At 39.1% G+C, this 23,208-nt stretch overlaps 1 protein-coding gene across 1 annotated transcript in view; it reads right to left on the reverse strand.

Annotated features, from left to right (window-relative positions):
- Positions 1-680: 680 nt before the first annotated feature.
- Positions 681-23,208, reverse strand: part of RB1 (RB transcriptional corepressor 1) — a 69,981-nt gene continuing 47,453 nt past the window's right edge. Inside the window, exons 18-27 of the mRNA XM_040055260.2 lie at positions 8,681-8,799; positions 8,156-8,301; positions 7,338-7,483; positions 6,673-6,777; positions 5,536-5,649; positions 5,285-5,451; positions 4,373-4,403; positions 3,901-4,046; positions 3,596-3,645; positions 681-2,646 (exon numbers count right to left, since the gene is read on the reverse strand). Of these exons, the coding sequence (XP_039911194.1) occupies positions 2,573-2,646; positions 3,596-3,645; positions 3,901-4,046; positions 4,373-4,403; positions 5,285-5,451; positions 5,536-5,649; positions 6,673-6,777; positions 7,338-7,483; positions 8,156-8,301; positions 8,681-8,799 (1,098 nt within the window). The 3' untranslated portion in view covers positions 681-2,572. The remainder of the gene's footprint in view (positions 2,647-3,595; positions 3,646-3,900; positions 4,047-4,372; positions 4,404-5,284; positions 5,452-5,535; positions 5,650-6,672; positions 6,778-7,337; positions 7,484-8,155; positions 8,302-8,680; positions 8,800-23,208) is intronic.

Below are 23,208 nucleotides of genomic sequence, written 5' to 3' on the forward strand. Positions count from 1 at the left end.
CCAGTTGCTTCACACTTGATATAAGTGTCTTCCTGCAGCCACCCCTGTGCTTGAAAATGTGCACTAACACATTCCCTGTGGCTGTTCTGGTACCTGTGAGGAACCTGCTGTTTAGTACAGCCCCTCTGCACAAGCACTGCCTCAGCACAAAATTCTTCACTTGCAAGTCCAGAGGCAGGGAGGAAGAAAAAAGCTCCTGTGAGATACAAGAATAAACAGCATTTGGAAACAGTGGACAGCAGGAAGAGATTAAGGTATAAAACATCAAATGAAGAGGCTGGGAGTCCGCTCATCCACCTTGAGATGGCTACACAGCCAAGCCAATGGATTCAATTCCCTTCAGCACCAATGGACAGAAATGGGCCTTTAAAGGATGCAATTTACCTGACCTCATCTTACATCCAGGGCTTCAGCTTTCTACAGAAATTGATGCTTGGTGTTAAAAGCACCTAAAATGGCCATCACATTTTGTGCCCAGCTTCTGCTGCGATTCCAAGTTTTCTTTTTTCCTGGAACGGTTTCAATATTCCAGGACATTTTTAGTACGGCAAGGACTCACTCTAAGAAAAGTGCTGTCAAAACCAGTAAGATTTCCATATCTAATTAAAAGCCATTCATTTCCATACATAATTATTTGGATAGGTATCATATGAAATCACCTAATATAAGAAAATCACTGATTATAAATCCTTTAAAAGTTATTTTATTTATCTTGAAAGGTGAGAAACTGATTAGTTGTATCAAATAATATTGTACATTTGATGTAAAGCCTCCAGGCTGAACAAAAAAAGTACATTGTCCCAGTAAAGAAAGAATGAATCTGTTTAGATACTGGACTCAGTATCATCCCTCTAGCCAAAGGACTGCTGTAACAGAGCTTACAGTCAGTGCACCCCAATGTTAACATGTATCCTGCCAGTAAAACTGCAGAAAGTGAGCAAATAAACATAAGGAACTCTGGAAAGTTCTGCACATTTTTCAGTAAGAAAGTTGAAGCCATACTGAGTCTAAAACGCCCCTCAATATTATTTTTAAATTAATTTAGTTTTTGCTGCTTGTAGAATTTTTAGTAGTTCTAAGATTAGCTTTGAATCAACACAAGAACGGATCTTTAAAAATCTTCCTACTGTAAGTACTCTAGGATCAGCTAAACAATCTGTAGAAAAGCTCCCTGGAAGACATTGGTTTAAAACATTTGTGTCATGAACAGCATGCTTTTCTACTGCACCTGTTCTTAATTCAAGTAGCTGCAAATGCTATATTTCATAAAAATGGGTAATTTTAAAGCAAGGCAATTTACTTGCTTATATTTTAATCCACTGGAAATAAAATGTGCTTTTGCTAATTGGCTATTTTAACAAAACTTTGTTGTTGCAAGAAAAGTTCCAGTACCTGAATGAGTAACTTACAAAAGATGAAAGAAGTATTGTATGGTTTTGTTTGGGTTTTTTACTAGTTGCAACCATTCACAAGTTGCCCAATTAACTGCCTTTTCAGTAAAGTAAAGGCAGATGATTTTCCCAATGTGAGTTCACCACATTCAGGTTTTTGCAGATGCTGCAGTAAGGCCAATGGGAGATGCCCTGTGCTTTTAGAGACCAGGCTGCTCCTAACCTGGAACCCAGCTGGAGACACTCAGCTTCCAGCTGCTTCTCAAGCTGTTTGGCTTGGCTACAGTTAGGTGAAAATTTGAAGAAATCAAGAAAATTCTACTTCATTAGAATTTTGATATCTTGTGTGTACCAGGTATGGTTTAGGCTTGTTTTATTTTTCTTCCTTTTAATACTTGAGATTTCTCAAGATAAGAAAGGGCACATGAAAGACTCTGCACATGGGAAGAAGCTTCAGCTTCTGGGAAGATTCAGTGTGGGATTCTGGGATTAATCTCTACGGGATTCATAACCCATGAAATTCAAACTGAGGGACAGTGTAACTGCCCTCTGAAATGCCGCTGAGCTGAGAGGTGGGGAAGCAAAGCTACAAAATGCCAAGTGTTGGTTTCAGTAGTAAGGCTACGAAATGAGCTCACTTTGAATTCAGGTTGTACTCCTGAGGTGAGGCCCCTTCTCTGCAAGGCCCCCAGCTGCTGTCCAGTTCAATTTGATGGGAGTTTGATGTGCTAATTATGAACAGGGACAGAAATCTTTGCAGTAATTGGCCCACGATTTTCAAAATTTGCAAGTAATGAAAATCTAAAAATCAAATCTAAGAAACAAAATTAGTGCATTTCAAATCATTCTAGCTAACGTTTCATCTTTAGACATAAAAAATTCAACAAGACTGAACTGGCTTAAATCAGTAATGCTGCAACAGGAAATTCAGACACTTTCCAAGACTTTTCAAAAATCCTCAAAAAATATATAAATTAAATTCAGTGGCTTACATTGTATATATGCTACATCATAAGGCAAAGTATCATGGAAAACATTTAACAATTTAAAAAGTACAAATGCTTTCAACTAGCAGTTTGGAATAAAAAGCAACTAAAAAAAGCAACTCTATTAATGAAGGTTGTAAAACAAAAACAATCTTAAGAGGGCCAGCGGTGCGGGCCCTGGTCCTGAGAAGAATCTCACTTTTCTTCACTGGCTGAGGTATCATTTCCATCATTCAGCTTCTGTTTTTGCATTCTTGTTCGAGTAGATGCTACAAAAAAACCCAGCAAAAAAAAAAAAAAAAAAAAAAGAATGAAATATTTTCTTCATAATTACTTTGGACTCATTATTGGAAAAAAATTGTAATGTGATGACACAAGGAATAGAAGGACATTATCCTATTGTAAACAAACCGAATCCCTATGAACACCTAATTTTGCACTGTTTCAGCCATTCTTGCTCAGTCTTACAGATCTTATTGAAATTCCTTCCACCCCATTCACTCCAGTTCTCATTGTCCCCTCACTGTGTCCACTTCCATCCCCCAGGCAGGCAGACGGTCTGTGTCCCATCGGGAATCTCGCCTTGTAGCCAGGCAGAGGCTGCGGGCTGGGCAGTGCCCACGTCCCAGGCCAGCCTGCCCAGGAATGCCTCTTCCCCTCAGTGACACACACCAACACCCCTGGACACGAGACAGAGCTCTGCTTAACCTCTGCCAGAAGTAAACACTGGCACATTTTCCCTAGCTTAAAATGAAGGAGAGGTGCCTGGATCCACACTCAAACCTATCTTGATGAGCAATGTAAGAGTTTTTAATGGGTAAATCCGCTCAGCTGCAGAGGCAGACCAAGTGTGCTCCTTCTCATTAGTGGAAAGTACAACTCAGATGTGGGGTTGGGGCCGTTTTGCTTTTCATGAGCTAGACTTGAGTTTCATTTCAAAACAGAAAAGTGATCCCGTAAGATCTGAAAGAAATGCTGACCCACAGTAGAAGAAAAAGAACATTTCCCTATAAAAGCAAAGCAACATAAAAACTGCATATGGTTTTCCTGTGTACATAAGTTTCCATTTTGTAACCTGCATTTTCAAGATTATATGCAGCAAGTACAACAGCTAAGCAAATTAACCAAATCAGTGTTGAACTGTTTTCATCTGAGTAGGCCCAAACTCTTATCCGAGGCACTCAGTGCTCTGCAGACTATGAGAAAAGTAATACTCACTCATTTCTGCAAGCTTTTGTTGGAACTTGGACTCCTGGGGTAGGTGTTTGCTGCAGAAAGAAGGCATAAGGTTAAGTTAATAAAGAAAACTTTTTACCCTCATAACCTAAACTTTAAATCAAGGGGAGTCACTTTTTGGCATCAAAGCGTCTAACTGAGGAGCTTCATGCTTCCATCTCTCATTCGATACAGCTGCTAACAGCTCCCAAATTAACACAAGACAGGATATCAGGAAGAAGTTAGGATGAAGGACCTGAGAACCCAATATATGCAAGATCTCTGAAAAGCCCAGGACAATCTCTCACCTTCCATCTGCCTCATCTTGCCCCTCTATGTCGAAGCGCAGCCTCTTCAGTGGCTTTGGGGCAGCAGCACCTACTTCTGCACTGCGTTTCAGCTGGCCCTCACTGTTGCACAACATCTGGTTTATTTTTTGAAACTTTTCAGAAGTCTGAAGGGACAAGAAAATAGGGAAAGAATTGCCAATAAATCCTGAAACCACTCCAACTTTCCAGGTTATCCACAAAAAAAATTAGAGTAGTTCTAAAACTCTGGAGTTTTAAGAACACTTGTCCTGTGCCAGAGCAACAAAAATAAAATGGAACACATTTTGAAGGTGAAGCCTTGATATTTAAAAGGAGTTAACAGAACTTCCCTCTAATTACTATATTAAATCAGATACACTCATTGGCCTGCTCTAGAGGTGTGAGCAGGCTTTCCCATTCTTCCAAAAGTTGCATGCATTTAAGACCAGACATCAAAGATGTGAAAACTCACCCCAAATGATTCTCCAATTGACACCAAAATTCTGCCAAATGAAGAAGAGAAGTTTAAGCTACATTTAACAATGTCAGAAGCATCGACTAGTTACCACAAGGCATTAACAAAGTCTCTTCCTCTCTCTCTCTCTAACAGTGCAAATCCATACTGTGATTTATTGTGTTGAGACATTTCTCTTTGAGGTAGGGAATGCTGAATCACCAAACAAAGTGAATCACACAGATAAAAATGAAATTGTGGCTTGAAAGACTTCAGAGGTCCCTATAGTCTGCCCTGTATCAGCAGGAAGACCCTTCAGTGCTGGGTACCCAGATATTCATCCTCTCATTTCTACCTTTAGGTGTTTGCTAAAGAAATCGTGCAGGACTTCAATCTAAAATACACAATGACATTTAAACTTTTGTGCACAGTGGGACTCACTTGATACTAGTCTGAAAAGCCACTGGAAACTGGTACATTTACTGCCATCCTCTAGTAACCAAGGGTTTGAAATGTTCTGTTCAGCCAGCTAAGCAAATATTTTGTTGCAAAAAAGTATTTTCCCTTTAAAGAAGCTTACAAAGCTCATCTGTGTTTTTCAAGAGTGTGATGTAGGGTCAAAGCCAAAAACATTTAAGCAACCAGGTCAGGAAACTCCTATTTGGTGGGGATTAAAAAAAAAAAAAAAAAAAAAAAAAAAAAAAAAAAAAAAAAAAAGTGAAAAAAACAACAAAAAACCCCCTTGAGCACAACAGAAAAGCAATAAATGAGGAATAAAGATTCCAAATACAGGACAAAAACTATTAGCCAGAAATTACATGATAACCACAGACTACTGACAAATTACACTCTGCAGTTTTCCAATTTGCTTCCACTAAAATCCCCCTAATATCTTAAATTTAGTCAAAGAAATGCTTGTCAACAACGTACCTAGACCTTGGAGTCATCTTTGTGGGTGACTGAAACCCATCAGAGAATTTGTATGGGCTCTTCAGAGGTGAGATGTAGATGTTACTGCCAGCTGGGACACGCCGAGGAGAGTTGGAAAACTGGTAAGGACTGCGAGGAATGGGTGGGATAGGTGACAGAGTGGGAGGCTATAAAAATAATAAAATAGTCATTAGGTTTTATTGCCTATATATTTCTAGTCTACTGAATAATGAACAGAGCTAATGGCTTACCCTGCTGGAAGCATACTGCAAAATGTTTGTTTTCAGCTTCTGCATAAACACTAAGTTGTAAAAGACTATGATGGAGTCATATTGTTCTTCCCGGATAAGAACATGTTTGAAAGTCTACACAGGGTGAGAAAATCATACACAGATTAAAAAAAAAAAAAAAAATAAAAGGAGTGAAAATTTTACATTTGACAAACTCATAAACTCACTCAAATCTGTGTTAGATTAAGAACTAGGATGGCACATGGGTTGTATGCAAGCCATTGTAACTTCTCTAAACTGCTGGGGATTTTTCCAAATGTGTTTGAACAGCAGCACAAGCGTCTGCTTCATTAACTGGACAGCCCCTTGGTGTGAACACAGTTCTAACATTTTCCAAATTTATGAATGATTTGCTTTCACACGTCAAAAAGTCTAGACTACTGTGCATGCCTTGGAAGGCTAAAAAACTCCTTACTGATCTGATAAAATAGTTCTATAGGCTTGGAGACAAAAGTCTGGAGTTTAGCCAAGATCCACAAATACACTATGAGAAATTTTGCTACTGAGAGGATGCTACAGTTCCATTAACTGGTGAGGGTTTTTCTATTGATTTCATTACTGTGCTGTGCCAAAATTTCAGTACATTAAAGCTCCTGTGAAGGAAGGCACTTCTTCATGTTAAAATTAAGCCTGCAACTTTAATACATACCCAACTGTTTGATATAGAGCCATACATCTCTATTTGCTATCAAACCATGTTTCTGTTGAAAGCTTCTGTAGAAAATCATCTGCTTCTCTTCCCTTAATGCTCCATGGAAGTTAGACAACTCATAAAGAAACTTGTGTTGCTTTTGAAAATCCTATTAGCTGTAGACATAAATTGTTCATCTAGACTCCGAATACAGTCATAAACCATTATTACCTATCTTTCAAAAGTTGGAATGAAATTTGTTTTTGGAGGAGAGTTACCAAGCTATTTATGAAAGATGCTTAAAAGAGACATTAAGTATTGGAGTAAGTTTTCTCCTCCACAAAATGGAGATGCAGTGAAGCAGAAGTTTTCTTTTGTATGTTCAAATGTAGTTTATTTTGATTTCAGGGGAAAATAATTAGTGTTTAAGATTTTTATGGAGGAATAACATTTAAGAACTTCCATACCTCTTGATTTGTGTTGCAAAGCTCCTTGTATGCTGAAACTATTATTTTAAATCGAAGATCTACATTCTTTACTTTGCATATGCCATACATAGAACACATCATGATCTATTAAAGAAACAAGACAAGACAACTGAAAATTAATTCAGCTTCTTCATTACAAGTTGAGAAATAACTTTCTATTACTGATTGTGCACAATAAACCAGCAGACAACTTAGAAAGAACTTCCAGAACCTAAGTCAACATAACGCTACCTCCATTTCTATGTGACAAACAACTAATTGGAACTGATAGTACCTTCTCAAACTCCTACCACATGCTGCAATTTCAGGGTAGAAAAACAAAAACCTTATCAGCCACGCATGTTGCCTTTCCAAAGAAAATCACTATATTTTTATGCAAATTATTAGAAATTATGGTTTATCTTCATTATTTTGAAAACAGTATTTTATACCTCAAAATGGTATTTGAAGGTACCACATTAAGTAATTGCCAGTGCTTAAAAAACCGAGATGACAGACTTCAGTCTAAACTAAGTCCTCCTTTCAGTGATCAATAGATTAATAAAAACCTCAGAGTACAATTTCTAACGGCTAAGAACAAAAAAGAAATTTTTTTTTTTCTGGAGAGTCTTTTTAACTTTTTAAAACTTTTCTGTCCGTGTTACCTGGTCCAGGTGCCTGTCTCTCATTAGCTCATACTCATTTTGCAGTGTGTGCTGGAAAAGGGTCCAGATCAAGGGTTCCAGGTCAGGATGTTCGGAGAGAAGGTGAAGGAACAGGGTGTGGAGTCGACGATAGGCCAGTAGATACACTTCAGAAACAAAGAAAAATAAACTGAAATTGTTGCAACAGGAGTATACAAAATGAAAGGAATGCAATGGAGAAGGGGCAGCATTGCACTGTTCGCTGTCTCCAAGGAAAAAAAAAAAAAACAACTACCAGACATCAAGTGAAGGCAGTAGAAGCCAGGCTCAAGATAAATGGAAAAGGTTTTCCACACAAGGGACAGTGCACACATGGGAGGCCACACCGAACAACGCTGCACACGTGTGTCTATGTCAATTCAAACAAGCACCTGGAACACAAATTTGCTGAGTTCCTAAGCAGACACAGCACAAAAAGTTCAGAAAACTCCCCGAGTGGGATAAAGATCAAGCCTGGGAAAGCACCAGCCATGTCTGTCCAGTTGTTCAGCTTCCCATGATAACTCTTTATGGTCACTGCCAGGAAAAGGATGCTATGATAGAAGAACCCTCCATCTGAGCCCATCTGGACATTCTTAGAGCCAGGATAGGGAAGTTTTCACTTCTAACTTGCAGAGTGCACACAGTAACTACCTCTTGGCACCATTTTGCCTTTTCTTCCAGAGGTTTGCCCAGTGTTCACTACAGAGTCTACAACAAACTTTTCAGAAATGCTGAGTGCCAAAATGCAAAAAGGATAAAAAGCAAGGGATATCTTTGCAATGTCAGAAGGAACAAACCTTTCTTGTAGAACAGAGAGAGGGAGGTAGACTTCTGTGGTTTCTGCGTTTGGGGGATCGCAGTAGGTTGAGCATCTGGAGTGGAAGAAGCACTTAGAGGAGGTCCAGATGCCTTCTTCTTAGGAGATTTCACAGGAGAAAGATAGCTGGAGGTTCAACATACATTAAGCATTTAACATCACAGGAGAAAGGAACAACTCTATATGAATAATACTTGCAGTATCTCTTCCCCATTAGAAGAAATAAATTGCTATTGTGACCTGCCATCCCCAGCACCTGATACAGGGACTTGTTTATTCCCAGGCAAGTAACGTAACAGTTTACAATTAAAAGTTTGATAGGGCTGGAGAAAAAATATTTCAGCATTTGATTTAAATTATTATGTATACTAAATAGCTGCAAATGCAATGGTTTAACAAAACTTCAGTACCAAGCCTAAGAAGTAGGAAAACAGAATACAGGTGGATTTGAATACTAAGGGTGATGTCAACTTCACACTTTCCTAGACGTCAGGCATTCACTTACAGGTCTGCAGCAGTGTGGTTATGCTGGAGAGGTGTATTGAGAGAAGAAGTGGGTTCAGGCTGATCAGTTTGGCCTTCTCGCTCTTTCGATTGCTTGATAAGATCAAACAGAGGTGAGCCCTGGAAAAATTACAGGATTCTTAGTGTAATGTGATCCTGCATTACACTAACAATAGACAACCACTCTGATTGAATTCTTTCCTTCTCTAAACCAACCACCAAAATGTAAACCTCGACAGAAGATTAAAGCTTTTAAGTGCTTCAAAACACTCATACTTTGCAAGATAAAATTTAACCATTTAACTTTGACCTATTAAATACATCAAACTTTTTTTCCTGCTTCAACAGCAGTCCATTAAATATAGGTTAACTGCTGATTTGAGGCAGTTGTATTAGTTGTATTCTAGAGTCCCTTCCTACTTCCCATTAAAGCCATTTCTGAAAAGAAAAGTAATCAATACAAGAAAATGCATACAAGGTCGCATTTCAAAAAACACAGAACAATGCAAACAAAAAATCCTCCCAACTCCCCCAAAAAATCCAAAATCAAACCAACCAACAAAAAACCCCACCAAAAAACAGCTAAAGGAAACCTCAGCCCATTGGTGATTGAAAGTTACTGCTGTACCTACTGTCAATCCATCTCTGCTACAACACCTACCCAGTATTTTACATTTGATAACATACAAACCACAGTCACTTAACTGCACTGGGGACTATTTAGTCTCTGCAGTATCATGTTCCAGAGCCATCTCTGGAAAGAGTTAGTGTGACTCTGGATACATTAAGTCTCTGCCTTCATGGCCCAAAGCAAACTCTATTTTGATTTCAGGTTAACTATCAGTACTTTAACCACGTCCTCTGCAGTACACCTGAAAATAAGAGCTCGAGTTAGGAGGTGATTCAGGGAGAATGTAAGTGGAATGGAGGAGGTTCTGGCTGAAACCACAACAGCCCTTCTGCTGAGGTTAGTAATAAACAGCAGTCCTGCAGAAACAAAATCTCAGCCTGCTTGCGTGTCACACATGGAGTAGCATTATGCTGAGACAGCAAGACTACATGGGAAAATATTTTTACACCATACTTATAAATAAATTTGAAAGCACAGGATTGATGGCGTCTGTTTGTTTTATATTCTTTAAACAGGAGACTCATCCTTGAGTACAATGTTGCCTCTCAGCAGTGCAGCATCAGAACTCCTGAAGCCAACAGAGGAACATTTGAGTAGCAAATCCGTGCCTCCGTGAGAGTGGGAGGCAGGGGAAGCAGTGTCTGTAAGACTCAGGACGAAGAGGGCAAAACCAGACATGCAGTATTTGCCTCAAATGATCTTCCCAAAAGACAGCAGTAAAACTTGTCATCTCATTGCTCTGCACACAATGCACTCTCTGATGGTTCCTTGTCTGTTTGATCTTCTAAATGCACATTTTTAATATTAAAATGCACCGGCAGAGATGACAAATCTATAGCTATGAACAGGAGCAGAGCATGCATGTAAAGCATGCAGCATCACCAGGCTAAGGCAGTAAGAATTAGCCTTGTAAAACTAGACTACAGTTACTAGAAATAAAACTAGCATTAAGACATTCCTTATTTAGACTTAGTTCTAAAAAAAGATCACTTTATTTTTTCAGTGCAACAAATAAAAATACAGAGTAACAAGATGAAAGCAATGAGATTTACAATTTTTCACACTGCAATTTTTAAATTATGATTTTGGCAATACTGGAGCTGTTTCTTCCATAGCAGAAAAAGCATCAGTTACTGATTCATAACCACATAGTCGAATCTCCAATATTTCTCAACCAGTTCAGCTCTTCGCCTGCTTTGCATAATTTTTTCCTCCATTTAGGAGTGCATGCACTTCTCACTTGTGTCTCTCAGCACTGCCCTTGCTGGACACAGAGGCACATGACCTCTATTTCTCATTCTTCTGGCCACTTGGCCTCTTCCTTTTTGATTATTCTCACCATCACTTCACTTTGCTCTGAGGAATCCAAATTTCTTTCCCAGAGCAATCATTGCTGAGATATCTTGACTAAGAGTGAACCCTGCTTCATTCATGTCACATTTTAGTGACCAGTGACTGGAAAAGTACTGTTTTTAATGAAGGAGGAAAAGGGGTTGATAAAAGGGAATGAGGTCTAGAAAGAGAAGCAAAGTTACTATTCTCGAGTTAGCACTTGAGACCACTTGCTCACATTATTCTGAGTGTGATTCCATTAGATAAGGTATGGGGACACAGCAGCTTGCTACACATGGAAGGATCGGATCTGCCTATTTCTGCATCATTTCCACTCCTATTCTACCTGCCAGCCTCAACCATCAGCCAACCTCCACAAAAGTCAATTAAACCACCAGAAAGCTATGAGAGAGAGAGAGTAAAGCCAGATTTAAGTCTACTCTGCAGAGAATCACAGAGCCAGAACAAGCAGTAAGAACAGACAGGGCAGCCACACCACGAAGGCTGGGAGCAGAGCAGAACACAAAGTACAAGATGCCGTGCATTTACTGACAACATCTCACTCCATAACCTGATTGGCATGTGGAATTTCATCCAACAGGAATGTACAGAGCTGACTGCTGCTGCCCAGTTAGATGGGCTACAATCAGCGAGAGGATATTCTCTGTGTAGAAACATCCCCACAGCGCCAGAACAGCAAGATGCAGTGAGTCCAATACATCTCTTTTGGTTCCCACAAGTACTTGACGCTGTGGTTAAAAAGGTGGCAAGACAAAGAGGGTGCTACAACCCACCTGGCCCCGGCAGTGCAGAGCTGCCGGCACCAGCAATGGCCAGGTGTGAGAAAGCCCCATTCATTGCATGTCCCTGGGCAAACAACAGCCTTGTCACCTATGCTGGCTGCACAAACTTCTCAGCCCTGCGGCTGCACGACCCAAAAAAGGTTATTTAGCTTTCAGACCTGGTGACATTTAAAGTGGGTGTTTTGTTGATCACCATTTCCACCTTCCTCTCAGACTTTAGGTGCAGCCTCCTCTGCTCTTTCCCCAGGGACCCCTACCACTCTCACAGGTACATTTCCAAGTGCATGGCCACATAGCTGGAAAAGTAGGTGCTGCACTGACAGAACTGATGCCTCACAAAAAACCCTTGACCACCACAATGCAGAAACACAAACAGGGTTTTCTCAAGGGCACCCACTCCCCACACTGTATAACTGACGGGTTTAATTACAGCCATGTCTCCTTTCTTTATACTTAAACATGAAAAACACCTCTATTCTGTGAATTCTGAGCGCATTCAGGGCGTTTTCAAGCTTATCAGGGCAAACTTTAGCTTCAGTCCCACAATTTGATATTCAACACTCAAATGAGAGAAATACAACATCATTAACCAGGCAATTACCAGTCCTCTAAGTAATAATCACAAAAGAACTTTAACCCCTAGATCCAGCTTAATCGAACAGGAATGTTTATCAGGAACTCGTTTCTAAAGCCATGTTATTCACGCTATCTTTTACATATTTCAATTTGCTTTTTCAAGCTTTTAAGCAGCACTTAAGGTGATCAGGTCACCTCCAATACATTCCTTTAACATGAAAGAAGGATTGCACTTTTTACTTTAATTTAATGCTCAATAAGTGATTCATATTACTAGATGCAGCCACAGAATAAATTTCACTAATTAAGTAAAAAGTTGCTTTTCATTTGAGAATTCCCTGTGATGGCTACAGAAAATCTATTTCATTATTGCAAGAAGTGAGAAAGCAATGAAAACTTAAAATTTCTCAGGGTCAAAAGGCCACTGGCATCAGAATGAAGAATAAGACTGAAATTTGACTCAGTTCTCTCTCAAAATACCCAGGGCTAACTCTCCAAGGCTAAACTCTGTGAATTATGTTGGGCTTTGTTAAGAATGGCTTTGCAGGACGCTTCCCTGCAGCAACACCTCTATCACAAGCATCTGCAGTGATTTTTCCCCATCTGAAAGTTCCTCTTATGGAAAGAACAGGCAGAATTTCTTATTTCCTACTCTTTATTTGGCTATAGTGAAGCTACAGGACACACAGGTGCTTCCAAGCTTCTCAATCTGTGTATTGGCTCTATCCCAAATACATGTTTAATTGGACTTTGGTTTCCATGAAAAGATTAAGAAAACCTTAAATCCTTCTATATGGGGAAGAGCCACCCTGGGGTTTGGATGCACTCCACTGACCACAGAGGAAAAGCCGTGAGCAGCTTTACTCTAAACAATGCTATTAGTAGTTCACTAACAAAAAAAATCTGCTTTTGTCTTTGTTTTCTCCATGTTTTATGTTTTTGCTCTTGGCAATAACTTCCTAATATATTTTCAGGTTTTAGATATCTGTTCACGTTAAATTTAATGCGGTGTTTAGCACTTAACTATGTATATACCTCAATGACAAGGTCCTTCGGATGTCGGGTTGTTTGTTTTTTGGTTTTGTTTTTTTTTTCCCTCAGGCTTTGTATTTTTACTTTTGCTTGTTTTCCAATTATTAAACCAGTCAATAAAACACATAATGTTAAGACACGTTCTTCTTCATAACGTCATAAAAGATGGCAGCGATTTTGCAAGGCAAAACAAAGCCAGTTTAGAACTGACAGCTTTGGAACGGAAGTGCAAGGACTGGACCATCTCAAGCTATTTCCAACCCTCTTTCCCAAAGGAGAACTGCATGCCCAGAAAGTTGGCTTTTGCTTGCAACCGTGTTTCCAGAAGTTTCATGTGACAATTAGTTACCAGAATTCTGAAATAATTCAGACTTGCTAAAACAAAGTAGACTTCAGTCTAAACTGAAATAGTATTGATCATGGAAAAAAAAAAATCAACAAAATTAAGGATTGTGTCCTAATTTCACGCATGAGTTGTGTTATATAAATTATGTTCGTACTGGCGCTTGTTCTTACAAAATTTAAAAAGAAAAACATTAAAAACTACAGGGTTAATAGTTCAATACATTTAAGAATACTGACAGATCTGCTTTTAACTCCTTACAATGTGTGTATGTTTAACACAAGTGCTATACCTATCCCACTCATCTCGAGCATTTAAGAGTTATCCAGCTTTGTGAGGATCTCTTTTTATCCAGTGATAAAAAAGTTCAAATCTCTCCAGAGAAGGAAAGCCAGGCTGCCACAGCCTGAATACACATCTCACACTTTGTTGCTTTAAATGACGTTGCAAATTCATTCTCCTCACAATTTTACTGGAATCTACTCAGATTCCTTGGAAGTCTCTGGAAAGACCTGACAAATCTTGTTAGAAATCAAACATTATTTCAGAATAATCAATACCATACTTTTCAGCCCCTCCACTCCTGAAATTAGTCTTTACCAAATGAAGACCAATTAACCAATTCTCTATGATTTAGAGTGTCTCCTAGCAAAGGTCCGTGGGACCCACCTCGCTGTACAAGAGCAGTACAAGAGCATCATGAAAACACCCTCCCTAGCAATGCAGAAGAAATTCTGGGAAAAACACTTTTTAAGCATAAAGATGATAGACCTTCTGTGTCAACATAGTGACTAAAACTATTGATTATGCTCAAAAATATTGCACAGGCCAGTGATAATGTTTGGCAACTAGGGAACTTCTGACACAGTTATGGGTTTGTGGCTCTGCAGCCAATCACCAGTTGAATACTGAAGTGAAAAAACAAACCCTGGTTATTAGGACTGCTCCTGTTTGCCAAGCCTGTGAGACTAACTTTTAAAAATCACTTTGAAAGGGATTTTGAAAGACAGTCTACAAGCAGAACTATGCTTTTATACAACTGTTCTGTTTAAACTGCTCAGGATGACCCTGAGCAACACGGTTTGCAGCTCTTGCACAACTTCCTCCAGCAGTTTTTCTGCTCAACTCACACAACTGCACAGGCAGGTGCACAAAGCACTACAAAATACAATAACCCCTGCTTTTTTTTGCTGAACATTATACATGAAAATATAATTTCAGGCTCATTTGCCACATGTTTTTTTTTCCCAGAAACAATTGCTATAAGCATCTTCTAGAGTGTTCTGCACTAGCAGCGCTGCTGCAAAAACAATCTGTATCTGAAGTAATTTGCAAGTTTAATACCTAGCTTCCAGGGCAGCCTGGCTTCAGTATGATTAATTCTTGGACAAATCTCAAGATTTTTAGGCAAGAGCCAAAGGTCTCAAGGACAACTGAAGCAATACCAGTCTCCCACCACTCTCCACACAGGAAATTGTGTACAATAAACCAAAATCCATCTGATGTGAACCCCCTGAACTACTGGAAATGACAACATATCAACAAAAAAACCCTTGAGGATGAAAAATTTTTGCAACAGCTTTATGCTGGGAAAAAACTACAGGGTGTAAAGATTTTCAGCACAGGAAGTAGAGGAGAAATGCTTTAAGGGAGCATTATGTTAACTAACATCACACACTTCTATAGTTATTTCCATGCAGGAAAAATTCTTACACTGGGGAGCAAAATAGCACTCAAGCACTTACTTCCTCCAGAGGAACTTTTGGGTCACAAAATGCCTATCTTGGTAAAGACAATTTATTTATGTAATTACTATCCTAACAATCAAACTGTCATTGTACTGCATCACGTCACATTTTCTATCAGTTTCATTTGCACAGTCCCAGTCCCCAGAATAACAATTAAGAGTGCTTCTGGGAAATCCATTCACAAGTACAAGTGGAAACATGACAATGAAGTGCCTCTGAGACTTTCGGTTAAAGCCCATGATTCAGTTGCAAGTTTTGTGTTCTTTCCAATTTCTCATTAGCTGGGCAAATCTAGGTACAATGTACCATAAACAATTCTCTTATCAACGTAAAAGCAGTAAGTGTGCCAGGAAACTTTGTAGACAGCAGTTTTTGAAAGAGCAGGAGAGTATCTTTTAGCAATGTAATCAAGGAGTCAACCAATTACGGACTGAGCAAAAAAAGAGATATAACAGATAATCTGCAGAGGATGTGACCAAGCTGCATGCACAGAAAGAGCAATTCCCCACAAAAGTTAATACCAGGTAGGGGTTGTTACATATCTTCAAACCATTAAGAGCAGACTGCTTGTGCTATTTAAAAGAAAAAAAGGACTATTAATATCTTGCATTGTACTTCATATAATCTAGAAGAGAAAAATGGCACAAACTGGAGTTCCAAAAACAATACGCTGCATTTTGTAACAAAAGATGGCAACATGAGCATGAAAACCACTTTATGTGATGGATTTATCAACCAGTTCTGGAAAACATTCCCACATGAAGAAAATTAGACATGACAAAGAAAAAAAAACCTGAAGCTGTAACAAAACTATCTGTGTCACAACATTTTGGGCAGAAACCCACCCTTAGAGAAGAGTTCTGATCTCACCTGAAGCCAGTACTTGTATGACTATCATCATGGGATATCTCAAGCTCAGTTGGTCTATACCTCGGCATGAGCTTGAGGCAGACAAGACCTGGCATCCATTCTGCTCTGCTTGGTTTTTGAACCAGAAGCATATGCAGAGCTTCTGAGTGCTCAGCTGGCAGAATTTAAGATATTTCCAATTAAGCAATTCTGTCTTAGAAGGAGTTATTTAACAATCAGTCAAAATGCAGCATAATAGAGGTAAGGAAGACTGCACTGGAAATCAAATAAGAAGAGAAGGTCAAAAAAGGTCTTGGGCTATTATTTAGAGTTCATTAAAAAAACAAAACAAACATTCTTCCAAAACTGAAAGTAAATAATTGAATTTTGACGGTCTGATACAAAATAGTATAAAAATCACTAAAAACACCCCCAAATTTTCAGTAACTCGTCTTATCAGACCTGAAACAAAATCTTGGAAAGCACTGGTACCTATGTTTTTTTTAATGTTACACCTGTTTCATACTCACTTTTTAGCAATCGTATACATCCATCATTTTATCAATTACTAAGTGTTCTTCCACTCTGCTTTCTCTCAAAGTCTTGCAGCTAATTCTGAGGCAGATCACAGAATGAGTTTGGGTTGGAAGGGACCTTAAAGGTCATCTAGTCCAACCTCCTGCCATGGGCAGGGACATCTTCCACTAGACCAGGTTTCTCAGAGTTCTATCCAGCCTGGCCTTGAACACTTCCAGGGATGGGGCATCCATAGCTTCTCTGAGAAACCTGTGCCAGTGCCTCCCATCCTCACAGTAAAGAATTTCCTACTAATATCTAACCTAAACCCAATCTCTTTCAGTTTAAAGCCATTCCCCTTGTCTTGTCACTGCATGTTCTTGTTAAAAGGAGTAATGGATACTAAGGAGCTTTCTACTGAAAAAACAAGAAAAAGTGCTGATCTCCTCACTACCCCAGCTTTTTTCTAGTTATTCCTCCACTTCCCACCACTCATGTCAAGGGTAATTTCACTGATCCACAGCATTAGTTAGCTTCCATAACTACAAACTGTAAATTTGTATGACCATATGAGAAACAATGCAAGAATTACTATGTTAGCAGAATTACTACATCAGCATTAGCTTTGCATAGATCTGAAGCAGAGGAACAATTGTAACTATTATTATTATTAAATGTAAGAGTATCCCTTAGCAAATGATGGGAGTCAGAAGTATCTTACACTAAAATGTAGAATATCCATCGATTATTCTAGGATCCTTAAAAAGAAGACTAAATAAACCTTAAAACAATACAATGTATCTGCTTTAATTTTTTTAAGACCAAAAACATGTAGCTGAACGAGCAAAGAAGGGCAAAACCAATAAAAAAGGTGCAAAAAAATCTATACAATTTATCTAAGATCTAAGCAAGCGTGTGGATGTGGTAAATGCAGACCACACTTGGACCACATCAACGTCTGCAAGAAGTTTGAGCTCACATTTCTGCAAACTAGGCCAGTACTATTTTTCAGAAAATAATGTAAGGCGTGATATTCAGTGCCTTTTCTCATGGCCACACAAGAATATCTTAGGAAGATTGATTACTGGTGGCCAGCTCAGGCTCTGGAAGAACACACTGGAAGGTGTAACATTTTCCCCTTGGTTATTTAGAGCAAAATGATGGGGGATATTAGAGAACCACAGAATGGTGGAGATTGGGGGAACATAGCGACTGCAACCTCTCTGCTCCAGCAGGGTGTTTAAAACCCAGCACACTTCTATTTGGATGAATTCACAGGCATCTAGGAAAACAGCATTTATCTTCTTCAAGGTTTCAAACCTACAGCTATAAAAAGACAAAGACCACGCTTGGTTGGGGTTTTTTTCCGAAACACCACAAACCAGATCCACCCCCCTTCACGTGTGAGTAGGGCCAATGCAGAAACCTCCGCCCCCACAGGAAACCTTTGTGCTACACACGGTGCAGTGAGGGACCCACGCTCAGCATCCCACCTGCAGCCCCCTTCGCCTGCCCTCTGTGCAACCTGAAGCCAGAACTGGGGTTGGAGGCTTTGTGCAAGACCCTTGAGGGCAACCAGTGGCCTCAGAGAGGCTCTACAAAAGCCATGCTGAGAAGCTCACCCCCAGCTGGGGACTAAAAAGCCAAGTCTCGCCCAGCTGAGGGACAGGCACATGGATCTTGGGGCTTCATAAAGATAATGAGGAAGCCAAGCCTCCTTTTAAAATGACAACATTTCAAAAGAAAGGATTTGAAAGACTGCCAAGACTTTTGATGCCCCCCTCCCCCTTTTCTTTTTTTTTTTTTGGTGCTCAGATTCTCCTGAGTAGGGAGTAGATTTAAAATCAAGAAAATTTCATGGCCTCTGCTCTCTCCTTCCTCTGTGCAACACTTGCTCCTTCTAATATTATATGAGCTTATCATATAACTAAAAACTGCACCATATACATAGAACTTATGAGACTCCTCCTGAAGCCATAAATCAATGACATTAGGTAATACATGAAGAGTACATAAAGCAATAAAACTGACTTAGGTGATAAGGTGCATTTAATTACTAAATGATCAAAACATGTTTCCCTGATCTCATTAAATTACCAATATCCTGCTAGAAAACACAAGTGAAAAATGTGAAATTCTTCAATAACAATGTGCTTTTCTATCAAAACTCCACATATTTATTCTAAGAAACTCTTGGTCACTTGTAAACAGAGCAAAACTCAAGTTCAATGTTTCTGAAGCAACCACTATGCTCTGCATCCTAATTTGAGAAAACTCAAGTCTCTTGATCCTAGTTTTTCTCCCTTAAATTTAAGGAAAGCTTAATCAGCATCTTAAAACTTTTCTTTTACTTCAGTTGGCCTTTTGGGAAGAAATTTCATTGAAATATATTCCTGCAGAAACCCTATATTTTGAATGTTTTCCAACAAAAGCATTTCAAACTCTCTCTGCTAGTACTAACAACCTGGTTGTAGCATCTCTCAGCAATTTCAAAACAGGAGCTCACCAAGCAGTGTTTTAAAAGGCATCATATACTCACTCAAATCTTGATCACTCCATGAACTGTCATTGTGCAGGAGTTAATTGAAATATTTCACCTCTCTTTTGCTGAAGTTACAAATGACCACATTGAACTTGTTACTGTTTACGTCCTGTGGGGTAAGCAAATATAGGAAGGCTGGGATGATGGGGAAGATTTCCTCTCCTGACATGGGATTTGAAAGTGCTGAGCTTATAGAAACCCAAATTTTTCCCTTTACCTCTCAAGCTCCAGAGTGTGTAAAGATCTCACACTACGTAGATAATAATGCAATTCCAAGTTCTGGTGAATTTTACATCTCACCACATTTGCTCTAAAAAAACCAAACCTAAACTGAGATAAGCCATTTCTCCTACACTTGCCTCTCACATGAGATTAGGAAGTCATAACTCTCATAGATTTAGGCTGCATTTTAATCAGGATAGCCTGTCTACCTCAGAAAGTACAAAGAATAAAAGGAAGACTTAAAAACACAAACTGACCTTGAAATTTCACCACATTGCTTCTGATAAAGAAACAGACCATTTCCACACTGCTTAGGTATCCACATTTAAGTTTTTCTGTGGATCTATATATACACTCCTGATATTTCACAGAAAGATGGACAAAGAACATGTGGAAACAGCTGTCAAATTTTAAAGGAGTTACTTTGATTTGAATGCACTTTTCTGCTATCTTTACTTGCACCGTAAGGAAAACACTTTTGGTTAGAGTGGGATCTGTTATGGGCAGCTGCACTACCTTTACCACAAACACACTGGTGTCAGACTCATGGAAAAACCAAAACCCAAAGTGTGCTCACAAGCACAGCAGAACAGCAGCCAGAAGGCTTACATATAAATGACTTGTTAACAAAAGCTCATACAAGGCACCTCAACTAAGACACTTCAAACCAGTAGGAATTCTTCTACATAGACTTGTGTATTTTTTTTCCTCAAGTATCTAACAGGTTCTTTATTTGTCATTCAGTGGGCATTTTCTATAGCTGCTCTGAAGCATAGAAACCAAGGACTGAGCTACAGCAAAAACAAAACAGGTTTTATCATTTACTCCCAAGGAATTAAGAGGCTGCAAATGAATGCATTTCTGAGATTAGACCCACAAATGGAAATCTCAACCTGAATCCATCTCCCTGCTACCTGACTCTGTCTATTTTAACTGCAGGCGATATGAGGTACCTGTAGCATATTTATTTGTCTGTGATTTTCTGATTCTCTAGACTGGTTGGCCTGAGACAATGAAAGCAAAAACCAATATGAAAGAGTGAAGACAGTTGGTCCAAAGCATCCAACACCCTGAAGTCGGTAAGAAAACTTCCAGCATCTTCAACGCACTCTGGATCAGATATTTGCCTAGAAAGCTGTCATCCTTTGCCACCCCTATCAATCTTATATAAGAAACCATGACTGTGCATATTATGTCTGTATTACTGCTCATCTTTATCCTTCTTTGTGGGAAAAACCAATTGGGCTCTCTTTTATTACATTATAAATACCATTATTCCAAACAGTTTACATGAAAACGAATTATAGGGTAGTAGACCAGGAGCATAGATCTCACTCTCGAGCTTAGCTGAGGCTTTTAAACCTCACACTGCCAAACACTAGGCTAATGTCTGGCCAAGAGTCAAAACAACACAGATTTGAAAGCCTCAAAGTTGACCATTGCCACAACACTTCCAGCACAGTTTCAACACAGGCTTAAATCAGTTTGAGCACTTCTCCAAGTTACACATCTGCACTTTTTGCTTCATCCCTTGCTTTAGCATTAGCACAGCTATGATTGCAAATTATGTATTGATTAGGATTAGTTTTAAACCAAATAGCTGTCCTCATCTGCTGACTGCATATGTACATGCAGCACAGGGGAAGAAGCAGTGAGGCTTAAATGGACAGCAGTAGGATGACTTTGAGCAACAGCCCACATTCAAACTCTTTAAATCAACCATAAAAACTGTATCAGAACCCAAGGAATTCAAGAAGCACAGAGAAAGTTAAGGGAATATTTGTGAGCAGAAGTAGGACCTTTGTGATCCTTCCACAACAACAGGTGGAATACCTACTAAACCACCACAGACAACAGCTGAGGAAGTTTGGCAAAACCCAGAGACTCAAGCAAGGGGCGTGCAGGACACTGTAGGCTGCACAACACTACCTGGAGCCTCCTCTACCATCTCCACTGGAGGGGCAAAATACTATTGCATGGATATCTCACCAGGAACTGCAGCACAAAGCTTCTGTTCCCAGAGTAGTGCCTTTTTCTGAGGCTAAATACATTATCACAGAACAGTTTGGGTTGAAAAGGACTTTAAAGATCATCTAGTTCCAAAACCCCCACCAGAGGCAGGGACACCTTTGCCTAGACCAGGTGGCTCAAAGCCCCATCCCCTCCCACAGGCTTGAATACTTTGACAAATGGAGCGCCTTTCTTTCAGAAGACTCACTCCCTTACAGCCAAGGATAAGAATCCCTCCTAACAAGAGCACTTGCTCAGGGCATGAGATGTGGGTTCCAACCTCCCCTCTCCTGCCAAGGTCAAACTAATGTCTCCCAGAAAAACACCTTGCCACTTCCAGGAAGGTTATTAACAGAGATTCACTGAAAATGGATAATTTATGTTTTGCATTTGTGAGCATCACTCCACTTCTCCAAGACTGCAGCAGAAAAAAATTAAATTTATCACATGTGAAGTGTGATCTTTGTCCATTCTCCAGAGTCTGGGCATTTCCTTTCTTATGTTCTAGGTATTGGCTGATTGCCACATTGAAAAAGCAACTGCTAAATGTGGTCAACAGTGTAGTAAAATGGTTCATAAAGTACCGAATTGGCTCTATAAAACTTCAGGATATGGATTGGATGGAAAGAGTAGTTGTAAGAGAAGGCAGCTGAAGTATTCGTAATTGCTGTTTGCCAGTACTAATGATACGCTAAATAATCATTTAAGTGATCTTATCATGCAGAATTTAAAGAGGTTATTTGCTGACTTACACATTTAGAAAGTAATAGTTCTTCACATTAATCAAGCCCAAGCTCTGCTTCTTGGCAGCAGTTTTCCACTGACAAGCATTTTCATGTCAGTATTTATCTAAACTAATTAGCTTATCAGCTTGAATAATTCTTATGAAACTTTTCTCCCCCCCCCCCCCCCCCCCCCCCCCCTTATTACATTCTGGTTTTCTGAAAGAAACCAAATTAATACCATAGGGTTTGGATTTTTTAAACAATATGAACTCACATAAATCTAACTGAATGACTATGGCAAATTCTTTTAATAACTTCATGTTATACTTTATAAAAAGCAGTATAGGAATGTGACTGTGGCCTTTGTGCTGCCTCTTACAAGAAGAGGTTAAAATTCTCTGTATATAAAGTCAGAGGCCTCCATTTGGCCAAAACTGAAAGAGGCTGTAAACACTGGATGCAGTATTTGCAAGTAATTTGGAATGAAAATGAAACATATCCTCAAGAACCAGTGCAGTAACACCAGTAACCCTGACACAGATCCAGACTACTTTAATCCTGTCCAGAGAACATATGCTGGGCAAGAAACTTACACTAAAGATCCAAAAAAATAGTAACCAATTGCTTTAGAACTACACAAATTACATATGTTCTACAAATTCTGTTACCCTGACCATTTCACCTCCTATGCCTGGAAGAGTTTCCAAAATAATTAATGAGGCTTCTTCTTTCCTATAATTTCTAATATTTGCTTACTATAGCAAGAGATTTTTAAATTTATTTTATGTTTTCTTGAAACAGTCATGTTCTGCACTTGAAAAGTGTTTTGAGTAAAAAAAATTAGCCATGGAACATCTGGCAAATTTCTGCCAACTCAAACTTTGAATTTTTAATCCTGGGGCTTAGAAAGCATAAGAATGAGTAGAGCCAGAACTTGCCACTGTGTTTGGGAAAGGCATTTAACTCATTTCCTGCATCTACAGCAGACAGAAATTTCAAGTATTGATGCTATTTCAATCATACTTGCAGAGAAACCGAACAAACTATTTTTTTTTTTTTCGCTAGAAAAAAATACAAATGAAAGTTTAGGAACGCAAGTATTTTGTTCTAGTTAAGGCATTTTTCTTCCTACCTGACATTTTAGAGATTCCCTTCATTCTACTCCTATCCACTGAAAGTCATGTTGTTAAGATTGTTTAC

Source organism: Hirundo rustica, chromosome 2, assembly GCF_015227805.2.
Source record: "Hirundo rustica isolate bHirRus1 chromosome 2, bHirRus1.pri.v3, whole genome shotgun sequence".
Lineage (NCBI taxonomy): Eukaryota > Metazoa > Chordata > Aves > Passeriformes > Hirundinidae > Hirundo > Hirundo rustica.